This window comes from Chelmon rostratus, chromosome 8 (genome assembly GCF_017976325.1).
Source record: "Chelmon rostratus isolate fCheRos1 chromosome 8, fCheRos1.pri, whole genome shotgun sequence".
Lineage (NCBI taxonomy): Eukaryota > Metazoa > Chordata > Actinopteri > Chaetodontiformes > Chaetodontidae > Chelmon > Chelmon rostratus.
In genome coordinates this window covers 7,494,470-7,508,949 of record NC_055665.1, presented here as the reverse complement: position 1 = coordinate 7,508,949, position 14,480 = coordinate 7,494,470, and the positions used below count along the sequence as shown (strand labels likewise).

General features: G+C 40.0%; 1 protein-coding gene across 2 annotated transcripts in view; it reads right to left on the bottom strand.

The window, feature by feature from the left end:
• LOC121610772 (mannosyl-oligosaccharide 1,2-alpha-mannosidase IA) overlaps nucleotides 1-14,480 on the bottom strand; it is a 183,411-nt gene that overhangs the window by 56,071 nt on the left and 112,860 nt on the right. For both annotated transcript variants that reach the window (XM_041943042.1, XM_041943043.1), the window contains exon 4: nucleotides 4,193-4,273. In XM_041943042.1, coding sequence (XP_041798976.1) covers nucleotides 4,193-4,273 — 81 coding nt within the window. The remainder of the gene's footprint in view (nucleotides 1-4,192; nucleotides 4,274-14,480) is intronic.

The window sequence follows — 14,480 nt, the reverse complement described above, 5'->3', positions numbered from 1 at the left end:
TTACACACCTCTTCACCAGCAGAGAGACCAGTGAAGAGAAACATTATTGGAGCAACATCAGCTTCAAAGGCTGATTATCTGGGCTGGGACAATAAACAATGTTTATGATACTAGTTAGCAAAACTTCCATCTTAATTGTACGATATTGCCCCCCCAAAATAAAAAAAACTAAATCAACAGAGAAATCCTAATGCAGCCCTAAGGCACAGACAAATGGGCACACAAATAGGCTCATCACAGAAGGAAACGCACATCTAACACCTGCTGTACTGTAATTGCCACTTCTGTTGGAGGCATTTGGCCTGGCCAGGAGTGTGTGACGGTGAATGATGAAACGGCAGCAAAAGGACCAGACCCGTTTGAACAACACATTTAACCTGGGGACTGCTTCCATAACGACGAACCATGATCCTTCTGTTGCCCCAAGAAAACACACATATATAGAGTACACACACATGGTCAAAACAACAGGAGGTTATTAATGGTCAGGTGTTGCTCCTGTTCTGCTCCAAGTGCTTCACTGGCAAACTGCATCCCGCAAGGAGCCATAATCATCACCCGCTCCCGAGCAATCATTTACAGCGGCACCAGCTGCACAATGTCCTCTGGTCAAACTGGATCCACAATCTGGTAATAGTCTCCAACACTGTATCTCAGGTGATTTAAGTCTCTGCGGCAGCGGCAGACCTTCAATCTGTCAGTTTTATCATTTGGATGGAACAGCAGACTCCTGGGAAAAAAACCCTAATGGGGGAATTGAGGGGAGGGGGATCAGGTAGCTATAAATCTCGCTCTCAGGGACCCTTCACAGAAAGCACAGAACTGAGCCATGTGATGGATAACTGCAGCAGGGCAAAGGGTATTGATATGTCCGTCAGGGAACCGGGATGGTGTGCTCCATCTAATAAGAAAGATTGCGTACAATGAACGGAAAGAAAGTCCAAAGCAAAGAAAAGAATGTCAGGAAAGGAGTCCAACAGAGATGGATGTTAACACTAAACACAAAGACAATGACCCTGTTTACACCTGGCATCAACATCCGTCTTGGGTGATCCAATCACAAGGAGACAGCGCTAAATACAAGCGGACACGACCACCAAGACACAATGTGATTCGATCCCTTAAACCACTTGCCGAGGTGGTCTGGGACACATGTGACCACATAACTTTTGCAGTGTAATGTGTCCCGATGCATCCCCAACAAGGACATAACAGGAACATGTCTCATCAATGCAGAATGTGGCGACAGAGAGGAGATCTGATGTATGCGGCTGAAGTAAGTTCCTTTTTCGTTTCATCCAGCATCATTAGCAAGTCATTAATGACTTTGTGATGCCAGTCTCAACATGTGAAATAGCGCGTTCTTGACACATTTTTGTTTTCTTAGCTAGTTGTTAGCCCACGAGAAACAAATCGGGCAACACGTAATATTTGTGCACCTGGCTGAACAAGGTGTCAGCAGACATCTTGGAGATTCATGATAGTAACAGGTGTGAACAGCGATGTGTCTCGGCTGTGATCGGATCACCCAAGACGCATGTTAAAGAGGGCCAATAATGTCTTCAGTGTGGTGAGAGGAAGAAATCAGGGCAAAGCAAGAGGAAACAGGAGCATTTGCATGTTTGGTTTGTTTAGGCTGGTGTAAAAGCTGTCAATCAAACTCTGTGAATTTAAACGTTAAATTACTAAAAACCATCTCGTAAAAACCATCTACTGTTAAGAAAGACATTTCCCCATCTGTAATAAGGAAAGAATAGCCTATATCTATGCAAGATCATTTTGTTTAAGTTTGCTGGCTCCAGTAGAAATTTATTGAAACTCCTTTGCTACAAATGTCATCTGTTGCTCTTGTTCTTTTTGTCATTTAGAAATTTAAGTTGAACAGTCTTCTGTATCAAATAAGCCCAAGATTTTTTTTGACTGATGACAGTAAAATCCCTAATTATCAATACAGAGCAATTATTTGACACATTAGTGATTTCCCTGTCCACGATGAAGCACGATGACAGTCTTATGGTTTACTCAAAGTCAAGTCAAAATGAACACAAACCAGTTAAAAACAAAAAGGCATCAATGTATTATGTCAGTATGCTAAAATCTGTACAGGTGTTAAAGGTGGCTGTTGTATGTTGTTTTTTTTATAGGTTTTCTTTACCCAGACACAATAAGCAAGGCAGAAGGCACCGTGAGATAAGAGCAAAGTTTACCAATACTCTCTTTCCTTGCACACCCGTGCGCGCACACACACACACACACACACAAACTCATATTAGAAAATGTCATTATAGATGCCATATATAGAAATTTCCATGGACCAGTGAATAAAATCGGAGAACATTTTCTGGATGGCATTAATGGCACGCAAATGTGGAGTAATGGATTCAACAATATCTTCTGCTCTGGCAATGTATTCATATTTCACTCATCCAGCAGTGGCGGACAATTTTATGCTGCTCTCCCCTCAACTCGCTCGGCCTGCAAATCAATGTCCATTAAACCGACTTGAGTGTTCATATGTTACTGGATCCTCTCTCCATTAATGCTGCTTCTGCACAGATTTCAGCCTCTTGGATAGAGTGCTGTTCAAAACAGCACCATGGTGTGTATACGCTCCAGGAGGCTGCTACAGGCAGATGCTCATTACGGTGACACGTTGACCTCCAGTGACTTCACAATGCACTGATAATGAACTGGACCATTTGTGCTGTGTGGTTGTCACAGGCAATTTTTGAACCTTTCTTTATCCAGCCAAGGTTTACAGACCACTCATAGTTCTTTTCTGCCAAGACCTTGCTTCACACTCATAAAGTTTCACAGCTTCACACCTGGTCGCTGTCCATCGGAACCACAGGCCTTTACACTTGGCTGCTGAGCAGCTTCACTGGAGCGACTGGGCCTCTTCAAGGACATGACTGTGGTAGTTTTTCAAGCAGAGAAAAGCAGTCCTGACTCACTTTGCCTTTCAATTCTGATCCTTCTTCCTTAGCCTCTGAATATAAGTCACTTATATATTTTAATATTTTCATAGCGCTACAAGAATGCACTGAGAGCAGATTTGACCCAGTGCATACTTAAGCATGATTACTTTCAGTTTAGTTTTTTAACTTGTGGAAATGGAGCAAAAAAATGTATGCAATAAGGTTGAAAAAGACCAAATTCTAACATGGTGTCCTGTAACGGCCCTGTTAATGGGATAAAGTCATTAAACCCACACTATACTCTCTTAAATAACTTTAATGGCACAAATTTTCTAATTGACACTTAACTATCCCAATTCTGTATACTCATTTAATGATAATGCTTTTCTTTAAACAATAGCCGTAATGCTACGAAACACAGAAAAACAACACTCTCCTGAATAACTTAATGACCTTGTAGGTCATGTTATGATCACTAGTTTTAATTATTTTAACTTTATGTCTGAGAAATCCATCCAAGTCCATCACTTTGGCATGACGGACGGCTCAAAATACAACACAGATGAGCCATGGCAGTCAGTGCTATGGAGAAGAAGCCTGTCAGAGTCGGAGTGGTGGAGCGTTTCAACGCGAACTGTTGTTGCAGTCGCACCATATCTAAAATAACCGAGAATCAAAAAAGTGAATTGATTTAAGCCGCAGATTGCATTCTCTCTGTTCTCCCTGTTTTCTCAATAGCGTAATGTTTGGCTTTCATCCACCTTCAGCAGAGCACGAAGCAGAATGTAGTTCAGCAAGGTTGGGATACTTGATTTGTTGTATTTTATTCTACGTATAAATTGATAAAAACAATGAATGGAGCTGGTAACTGGATAAAGAGAAACTCTTTTAAAACTGTACAGCACAGTGTAAGATGCTGAAATCAAGATAAATGTAATATATATCACAAATTGAATACTGCGCAACTCATTTGGTCGTCAAAACGCGGTCTTGTTTAGGGTTAATGCAGTGAAAACAGCTTATGGATACCTGGAAACATAAAGCAAGCTATATTGTTTTGGTTGGGAAACCCGTGATGTGTAAAGTGGGCACAATGATGACCCACCCACACACACACCCACCCACTCAACCCACACACACACACACTGACGTACACAACTGCAGTCACAGTTAGAGGCAGCCCGTTCATCATTCAAACTGTAGGACTGGTTGGGGATAAAGGAAGCAGCAGATCTCACTAGAGTAGAGGGATAAAAGACATCTATTAATCTTACCTCCTCTCCTGTCAGGTAGTACGCAGACAGCAACCCGCCGACGTAACGGATGTTCACCTCAAAGAGTGATGCCTCACCGTTCTGTCGAACCAAAAGAGAGAGATCAAATTGTCAAATGTCATATTCAGCCAAAGCCTCAGACAGCGGTAAAGCAACACAGTGGTGTTTATGGAAAAAAGTAATACACTGCAGTCATCTCAAATAGTTTTTATAACATAGGTTGTGGGTTTCTCAGTGAAAATGTCTTTAATTAAATGGAAAGCTGGTAGATTAACTGCCCTTTGAGACCCCAGATAGATGAAACCCATAAAAAAGTTTGGTGCTGTGAAAAACACAAAAAAAGCAGAGTATGATCATTAATATGCTAATCCTTTTTGATATATACTTAATTTAAAACAGTACGAAGACAATATATTCAATATTTTACCTCATCAACTTCATTGAGTTTTGTAAATATTTGCTTATTCTTAATTTGATGCAGCAACATGTTTCAAAGAAGTTGGGACAGGAGCAACAAAACACTGGGAAAGTTGTGAAAAACACTTAAAAAAAACATTTTTTTTTATGAATTCACTCACAGTTTTGGTGCTATAGTGAATATTTACAGTATTAACAGAGGGCATTAATTGAGGCGTATGGCAGAGAGGAATAAGCTTTATCAGGCCACGAGCCAGCAGGATCGATCTCTTTGTTGGTTTTGGTCTTCTTTTGACATTTGTTGACAATAATAATGATATCATCAGACCCATTTTTTTTAATAGTAACCTACACTAGCGAGGAAACAAACGACCTCATCAGACTTTTACTTATAGTATGTCAGCATTATTCACACAAAGTCATTTCTGCAATGGGTCCCCATGACAACAGCAGATGTGGTTTTTAGGAGATGATGTGACAACTGCAAAACCTCTCCTGACTGACTAACCTTATCATCACTCATCAGGAAAGTGTGGCGTATTCATACGTCTTTGATAATATAATACAAGAATGATAACAAGCCAATAAAGAAGAACAAGTTCAGCATCAGGATTATTTGCCAACATCAAAGCATCAATATCAATATTAGCACCATCGTCACTGCCAGGTGTAGCTCAGAGGGGTGGCCAGAAATCAAATCCTGAAAATCAAAAACAGTCCGCACTCACTCTCATTTCCGGCTTCACTTTGTTTTTTTTTTTTACATTAGCTGACTGTGATTTTGAGATAAGATTCAGTGGCATGTTGTGTAGCTGTTGAACTAGTGCCATGCTCCCCCTCCTCTCCTTTCACGGCCATTGTAATGGACTCTCCAAAGCAATCAACGACTGCAGCCAGGTCAGTCTCAAAAAGTCAGGTCAGAAAGTCACGCCATGTAATCATGTTCCCCAGTGTTTAGTCTCCTCTTTTGTCTCTTACAACTGAAGGGCAATATCGATTAATGCAGGGTAAGTTGACCGGCTCCAGTAGAATTTTATTGAAACTCCTTTGCTGTACTTTTTGGAAATGTCATCTGTTGCTCTTGTTCTTTTTGTCATTTAGAAATTTAAGTTGAATGGTCTTCTGTGTCAGATAAGCCCAAGATTTATTATTATTTTTGACTGATTTCAGTAAAATCCCTAATTATTAATGCAGAGCAATTATTTTACACATTAGACACAGAACTAACACCGTATGTTCTCAAATAGTAGCTGGGGCCTTTATTTACCTGAACTGTTGAGAGACACTGACCAGTAAGTGTTGAGTTTTAAGGACTGTAGCTTAATAATGCGTGATCAAAATCACAAGTATTAGCAACTGGAAATAACTGGTGAAAAAAATTAGCATGGCTTTCACAAAGAGCAACACAAAGCAGCAGATTGGTGAACAAAAGTGTGTTTCAATGCACCTGTTTTATGTGCTTTTTCACACATTGTCACATTTTGCTTGGCTGAGGTGGGAAAGTTGATGTGCTGATAAAAACAAAATGTCACAAAGTACAATGGAAACAGCTCCAGGGAACAAATCATGACGTACATGAAGCATGTGACTTCAGTGTCCACTGAAGCTTTCACTGGACCGGGGGCAGATGAAAGCATCAGACCTGTGCGGACCAATGAAGACACTATGACCTTCCTCAAATTAATACATGAAACAAACATAAATGTCATATTTTCATCATGTTTTACATTAGTTTTTGTTTGTTTGAGGCTTTACTGGCACTCCTTTAATTATTAATTACTTCTTCTACAATCATCTAATGGCAACGGACTGCATTAGTTTGCAACACCAGCCTTTTACAGTATTTTAATTTGCCATGACTCTGGTGCCGTACTAATGGAATTAGTGCTGTGGATTAAACTGAATTTATCATGCCAGGTACTGGTAATTACAGTACAGGTAATTCTAATCTACCCTCAATGATTGTTATCCATCCTCTACTTGCTCATAATGGCCCAAATTGTTTCAAAAACGGATTCCTATTTAACAATTCTCTCAACTACTGCATGATTTTACATAATTATAGTGCAGACTTTTTCTATAGAAATTGTCTCACTTTTTTCCATTGGTGCAGAAAAACACATATCTTGTCCTAAAGTAAAATCAAGTTCCTGTATTTACTGAGATCCCTTCACTTATTTCAAACATATATATATATATATATATATATATATATATATATATACTGATGTATTCATGCTGCAACTATGAAGCCTTCTGAGGAGAGGACTTGTGCTACGTTGTCGTTTCTGTTTGCCAACATTAGATGTACTTGGTCTACTTCTTTTCTAAATTAAATATAGAAATAAGAGGTAAAACTGCATGTGTCTCAATATGTCACCATAATTACTGACTCTTATGCTAGCTGAAGGTTGAAGCAGACTGCTACTCACTGACTTAGAGGCCCATTGAGAAGGAAATTGCTATCTCAAGTATGAATGATAAGGAAACTGTAACTGGGAGCCAGAGAGGGCAATTATACCCACTCTGAGGAAAAGCACAGAGATGGGGAGTCACTGGCATCTGTTCAATGGTATAATTTATCTCCATATATATTTATCTTCTCCTTAGAATGTTTAGACACCTAGTCCCATTTTGTATTATTATACTTAACTTAAATCAATACTTGGCATCAAGAATCATCAAATGTGTTTGTCTTTCAATCTGCATATTAGATGCTGTCAGCAAAATATTTCTGTGAAGATTTCGCCACATCGCCAACTTGACAACAAACTAATTTAAGTAGTTTTATCTTAATTATGCACTTACATGAGTAGATGGACACATCTGGTGTCTTTTCAGTAAATATGAAGCTGTAGCCAGCAGTAGAAATGAGACCACTGCTTTTTTGCATCTTCTTTTTTTTTTTTGTTTGGATTAAATAAACGAGAAATAACGTGTTAATCAGTGAGCTTTACAGGTGCTGCTAGATTTTTCTGTCTTTGGACAGAGCCAGGCTAGCTGATTCCCACTATGTCCATCTAAATGCTTAAGTAAGATATCTAGCTGCTGGCTTCTGCTTCAAATATATCTGATAAATGTGATTGTGGTATCAATCTTTTTATGTAACTCTTGGCAAGAAAGTGAACAAGCATAATTCCCAAAATGTTGTCTCCTTTAACATGCATTGTCATGTGTTATGTAACTCTATAAAGCAGGTAATAATAGAAGGGCTGTTGTACAGCCAAGGAGCTGGCTTCATCCCTGCACAACTGACATTTCTTGAGACAAAGCACCGATGCCTCTGGCAGGGTGGCCGAGCTGAGCTGTCTTGCCAACCCTGAAATGAGCGGCCCATTCAGTAATGGCACTAAGATGGCAGTGATTAGGAGCTGAGTGTCTATTTATCACCTGTGATAGTATCACTCAGCAAGACAGGTAGGAGGTACAGTGAGGCAGGACAAGCAATGGTGACAAAGGTTTTGCCAATCAGACTTTTACTTCCAATGCAGGCCCAATAAATCACTCAGCAAGCTTTGGATAAAACTTCCATTCATGCCAATGCAGTTTTTTAAGATCCACCAGACCTGCAGGCACATTTTCCGTTAAAACGATTGTTGATTTCTGAATCTGATGTATTTTTCAGGAATAACTAACACGCTTTTTCAGTGCAAATGGGGCAACAGCTCAGATTTGCATCTCCATTAAATCAACTAAAAAAGGGAGCCCTGGGGCTGTGAAAGAGCACACAAAAGAATACAACTTGAACTCACACTGACATAAATCGATTCAATCATCACATCATAAGCAAGACATCAAGACAGGAGATTAAAAACAATGTCAAAGCCCTCTGAGAGGCTGTTTTCATAGGAATAAATAAGAGTTCTGTATTTATTGTAACTGCACAGAAGATGAAGTGGAATAACTGCACAGCAGATGAGATTTGACTGTGACGAACACTCACTATAAATCAGGTTAGATCTTAAAACCTTTTTCCAAAGCTTTCCTTTAAATGTCCAAAATGGAAGTAAAATGGGGTTTTTTTTTAAGTTTAGTTCTTGGTTAAGACAAAAAAAAATGCATCTTTTCGAGCTTTTAGGGCTTAATTGGACAAAGAAATCAGACTCATGTGGGTAAAGGGAATATCATAATATCTCCTCTTCTTTCCAGATTTCTAATAAGCTTATGACAACAACACGTTTTAGTTTCTGTGGTTCATCAAGTTCCTGAATATTGATGTTATTTATGATATTCATGATGACAACAAGGAAAAGCGCAGATCATAGACAATTATGGGAAATGTCATCATAAATCATTCAGTATTCAATCACTGTGCTATTGCTTGGCCATTTTTGCACCTCAAGTCTAATGGCTGGTGGTGTTATCTCAGTTTAATACAGTCTGACACAGTTTTAGGCTTCATCTATAGGTTTTATGTTTCATTTTCTTGCAAATCAATGATAGATGAGTCTTAAGGAAATCATGATGGATTTCTAAATGTACATCCATCTACCGCGAAAGAAAGTAATTATCAAAGTAATCCATTCCCACGAAGATACTAAATGCTGGAGCACAGAGTTCAATTTAACAGTGCTGCTGCTCCTCAAGACACATTAATGCATGGTGCATCAAGCATAACTGCTCGCCCGCGAGCACGACCAAGAAATCAGGTAAAGTGAATAACACCTGTTTAGAAGCTTTCACCACCACCAAGATGAAACTCTGTCTCCAGTTTCTCTGACTACCTTAATTTCTCAGCCTCATGCAGTGAGGGTGAAGCGACTTTCTGAGGGATCATGACTCAACAGCAAGAACAAATCTGCATTACAGTGTTGCAGCTTTAAAGTACAAGCAACCTCTTACTTACACAAGTATATTAGACATGAAGCTTCTCCAGTGCCAAGGGAGAACAAGTTGCGATCTATTATAAACACTTTTTCTGACTGTAAATCTCCCTTGCCGCCTCATAATTAATGAATGCTTTCATACTAAACCTTTTTGGTCCAGTTAAACAAACCCTGCAGCATATGTCCGACTCATTCAGTTCACTACGTGTGGCATTAAAGCTGTCAATCGAACCCTGACGCACACATAACAACTGGACCAGGACCACTGAAAAGCAGGCTCTGGCGTAGTTTGTTTTGGGTGTGAAAGTAAATGAACCAACCACCAGAATTTTTGTGGTCTGTACTTGTATCCTACTGTGTATTTTAGTCAAGTCCATTGATGTGTGTGACACAGCGATCCCACAGCAATACTTCACTATTTTGCTGTACAAGACACCTCTTTTTCATCCTGTATCTACAACCCTGATTGCAAAAAAGTTAGGATGCTGAGTAAAAGGTAAACATAAACAGATTTCAATCATTTGCAAACAAACTGTGTTTACTGACAACAGTTTAAAAAGTGTTCCCGAGCCCAGGTACCAACATCCTTTATGCAATCACGTGTTCACAAAGTGTTGAACCTCGCTCAATCCTTGCTTGTGAACGACTAAGCCTTTCCAGGATGCTCCTTTCATACCATCATGATACTATCACCTGTTACCAATCAACCTGTTCACCTGTGGAACGTTCCACAACTTTCCCAGTCTTTTGTTGCTCCTGTCCCAACTTGTTTGAAACATGTTGCTGCATCAAATTCAGGATAAGCAGATATTTACAAAAATCAATGAAGTGATGAGGTAAATCATTAAAAATGTAGTCTTTGTAAAGTTTTATTTAATGTTTCACACAGTGTACCACCTTTCTTGGAATCAGAGTTGCACATATTTGTCATTATTCAAAACATGTGGCTGATGTGCAGTCTAACAACACAAACAATCAGTTTGTTAGCTCCGTGTGAAACAGGAGGACATAAATATACACATGAGAAGCATTAAAGTGCTGCCTGACCTGCTGTCAGTCACCTGCACTTGATTTCCCTTTGTGGGACCGAATGATGCGCTGATGACGCATTAAGTCATCACCAAAACTATCCAGTTACCTGTCAGTCTGTACATCTTCCATGTTTACTCATCTTGGTTCATGCCGGAAATGGCAGTGTGAACATGAACCGGACCAGAACTAAAATGCAATAACTTTTTCTCTCTGTCCGGACCAAATGAACCGAACTACAGCTGTGAAAAAGTCGATCACTCGAACGAGAAGGTCTCAAACTACTCAGACTACTGCATACTGCAATTAACAACGTTTTGAGTGTTTAAAATATGCGTGATACTTGTAGAAAAATTAGCTTTTAATCGTTCTCCATAATGTAACTGTCGAGCAGGAGGAGCTACTGCAGAAAAGAAAATTAATTAATGAGTGTAATGACTCATTGGGCACATTCCTGTCGTACCTTGTACGCGTTCTGCTTCAACAGCATCGTGCGATGTTGCTGACAGTGTTTGATGCCGACAGTGTTTGATGCCTGTTTCTCTGTCCATGAGTATTCAACAGACATGGCAAAGATTGCCGTCGGACTCAGCCCAGATTTGCTTGGGACATGAGCCTGATTGGCATGGCCGCCGCGCTGCTGTGTGCCAAGGAGCTGACTAGACTGTTGCCCAGTGGTGTGTCCCACTCAGACGCTAATGCAATGATTTACCGCTAATAAAGAGGCATCATTGTCACTGGGCAGACGACTCTCAGCATCGCCGCGATCCAGGTTTTCAACTGGCTCCCACATTTCAAAGCCAAATTAGACTGATGTGACAGAAAAAAATGACTCGATGAGCCAAGGATAAAAATTAAGCAGATGATTGCTTCTCTTACCAGAGCTGGTGATTCACACTTACTGGCTGTGATTTAACTTAACATTGCTAATTAACATGGAGGAATCGTGAAAGGGACCAATTAGATCCTGCTATGCTAATCTCTGTCAGTCTAGCATGCTGCACACTGAACGCTGCTTCCTCTGCTGAAAGGCCGCTCGACTACACCCGGCTACTTTCAGGGCAGAAAGCTGCGGCTGCTTTTTCTTTACTTTTTTCTATATCTATATATAAATTGTACAGTAATTACAGTCTTGATCAGAGTCCAAGCTGTGAGAGCAGTCTCTGACATTACTGTTAATGACCGCTAACCTCTCGAGCATGCTAAACAGCCTTCCCTGATGGAAAGAAAGCTCTTAACTTCATGTCAATTATTAAAAAAAATTAAAAAAGGGACCACACTTAGGATGAGCCCACGCAGCTCAATATTTAGGTGGATGACATCAACCTAGCTGGAAACACTTGAGTGACAAGAACGTTATTAGCAAATTGTTTGAGTTTAAATAGACTGGCCTACAAAGCTACATCATTTTTTGGTTTATGGATATCTACTTTTTCAGCATTACTTCAAAACTTGTTAAAAGAGGCTTATATAATAAACTTAAAAAAAACCCAGACATCTATTCAGTGAGAAGCTAAACAATCAAAACATCAGGGAGTCGCGTCTCTTTTTCTGAAGCCTTCATTCGTGGCTGTAATTTGAAATGTAAAGTGACTGTTTCCTATTTTTCAAAGAGCATTTTCACTGACAGACATTAGACGGTAAAGGTTACCAGTCTCAATACATCAAGTTCTTTTTCTTTTACCCGACTGCTTCGCTCGTTACATTCCCATGATGCATCTTTGCAGTAGATGCTTCAGTGAATACCCAATCTCAGACCAATAAACCTGATTAAATGGTCCAAGCAGAGAGGCGTTAAGTTAAACTATTGGCTAATGGTTTGAATCTCATCAGGTGATTTGATTTACATTTTACTTCTTTGACAACACTTTATCTTTTAAAATATGGTAATTAATCAGCGGCAAACGTCATCTTAAACATCATCAAAAAGACACGCACAAACGAAATAGCTAATGCGCTGCATATCATAAACATCTCTGCTAAGTGCATGAAATTGTAAATTAACAGCCTGGTGAATAATTAATCAAATATGCCGGGGTGATAAATTATAAGTGAATTACAACCCAGCCCATCACCCCACCGTCTTTTCCACACTGCATCCAGGAATATTCGTCTATCTGCATCTATTTTCAGAGCGCGCCTTCGTCTTTTGACGCTCTCTCTGTACATACGTACACACAAATACACAAAAGCAAACTCAAGACAGCAGCATTCTGTGTACAGGTCTCTGGCTCTCTCCTGGGGGATGCATCAGCTCCCCACCGAGTCCTAAATGATGATGCTCGGGTCTCGTGGGACCTCGCTATGCTCTCGCGCTGCCATTACGATTCAACCGGCTACAGCCCATCTTCCCTCTTCCCAACTCGGTGTGTAACTGCCTGCCTCTGTCTCTCATCATATGCCTCCCACTGCATTTGGCCTCGCTGACTGAGCCACATCCTTCACTCTGTCTCAACGGCACCGGAGGCTGCATGCTCCCAAACTGCCGGCAAGAAAAAAAGAGGCACTTGAGCTGCCTGATGCTCCACCGTGTTCACGTTGATATATTAAATGCTCAGTTATGTAGATGAGGTCATTAACTGGGGTAATTAATGCATCAATTACAGACATTTCTGTTTCAGTATACTTGTCTTCATATGACTTCAGCTGTATTATTTAGGAGAGTATTAATGGCCTACAGTTGCTTTGGTGCTCCAAAGTCTAATCAGACCACTCTCACAGCCTTTTCCCACCAGTGAATCTATGACGTTCTCTGGTTTTCAAGTGACTGTGTCAGGAACTAACAATTAGTTTAATTATAAATTCATCTGTAGGTTTTTGACATTAGTCAGTTAATAATGTAGTTCAAAAAAGGTCAGAGAGTACTGAAAAATGCCAGTCACTCATTTTCTTTGTTTCGCTCGTTTTCTTAGGTGTGCAGTAAAAAACTCAAAAATATTTCCTGTACAATGATATAAAACACAGGCAAGCAGCAAATCCTCCCAAATAATTGCCAGTTTTGCTGCTAAATGACTTAAAAGTTTTATCAATTTTCTGCCAATTAACTACTCAGCTTTAACGTGTAATGTGTTAAGTGTTTCTGAAAAAGTTTCTGCACAGACAGACATTAACATTCATTCAGAGTCATGTTTCTGCCCTCTCGATGAATATAAGTCGAATATCGAATCTTCTTTTAGTCCTGGTTTCAACTCCTCAGTGGAATATCTGGCTCTTTAGCTGCTAAATGCTTCATTATATTAACCAGTCCAAATTTGCTGTTTGTTGCTGTGCAGGTAGCGTCCAGCGGATTTCTAAGAGCTTTTTTGCTTAAAACAGCTGCACATTCAGCTGTGGCTAAAAACAGTGAGTGAACAGAAACAGTAAATCTGTAAAACTGAAACAAAGTCAGTGAAATGCTGAGGGGAACTGCAGCGTCAGGTAATAATTCTCTGCAGCTTCACTATGACTCCTTTCACAGTACACAGTCATTTCATCCATTGTTAATACAAAATATTGATGACAGCAGCTTTAGGTCTTGCACTTTACCAAAGCGCTACCAAGCTGCTCCTGTCCATCTACTACACTTTATCAGATTTAATGAAACAACTCAACAGCTTTTTACAAAAATCTCAGTGTCAAGGTCAACAAACAATGTTTTGGGCATTTTACATCACCAACTGAAGTCATTCAGTGATATTTTTAAATGGTGTCTACTTCTACAGTAATTCAAAAGCTCTCCATCTGCTAATTCTGTCCTCACCGTAGTAGCGAGCCTCTCATGTCATTGTTTCCCTGCGCCTAAAGAGTCCACAGGGTCGAAGTTCATGAATGATATAAAATGTGCTGGTAAATAGCTGTAATGATGAACCACCCACGCAAATTGTCCTTTGCCCTCCACATCCTGAGACAGAATGTCAGCTCAGCTTGACCTCAGCTCAGGGGCACAACGTCTTCACTGAAGCATCTCATTGAAGCACCGTAAATGACACCGTTTTCCCTCAGACGCCTGCATGACTGGGAGCTAGTTGGGTCTCGTT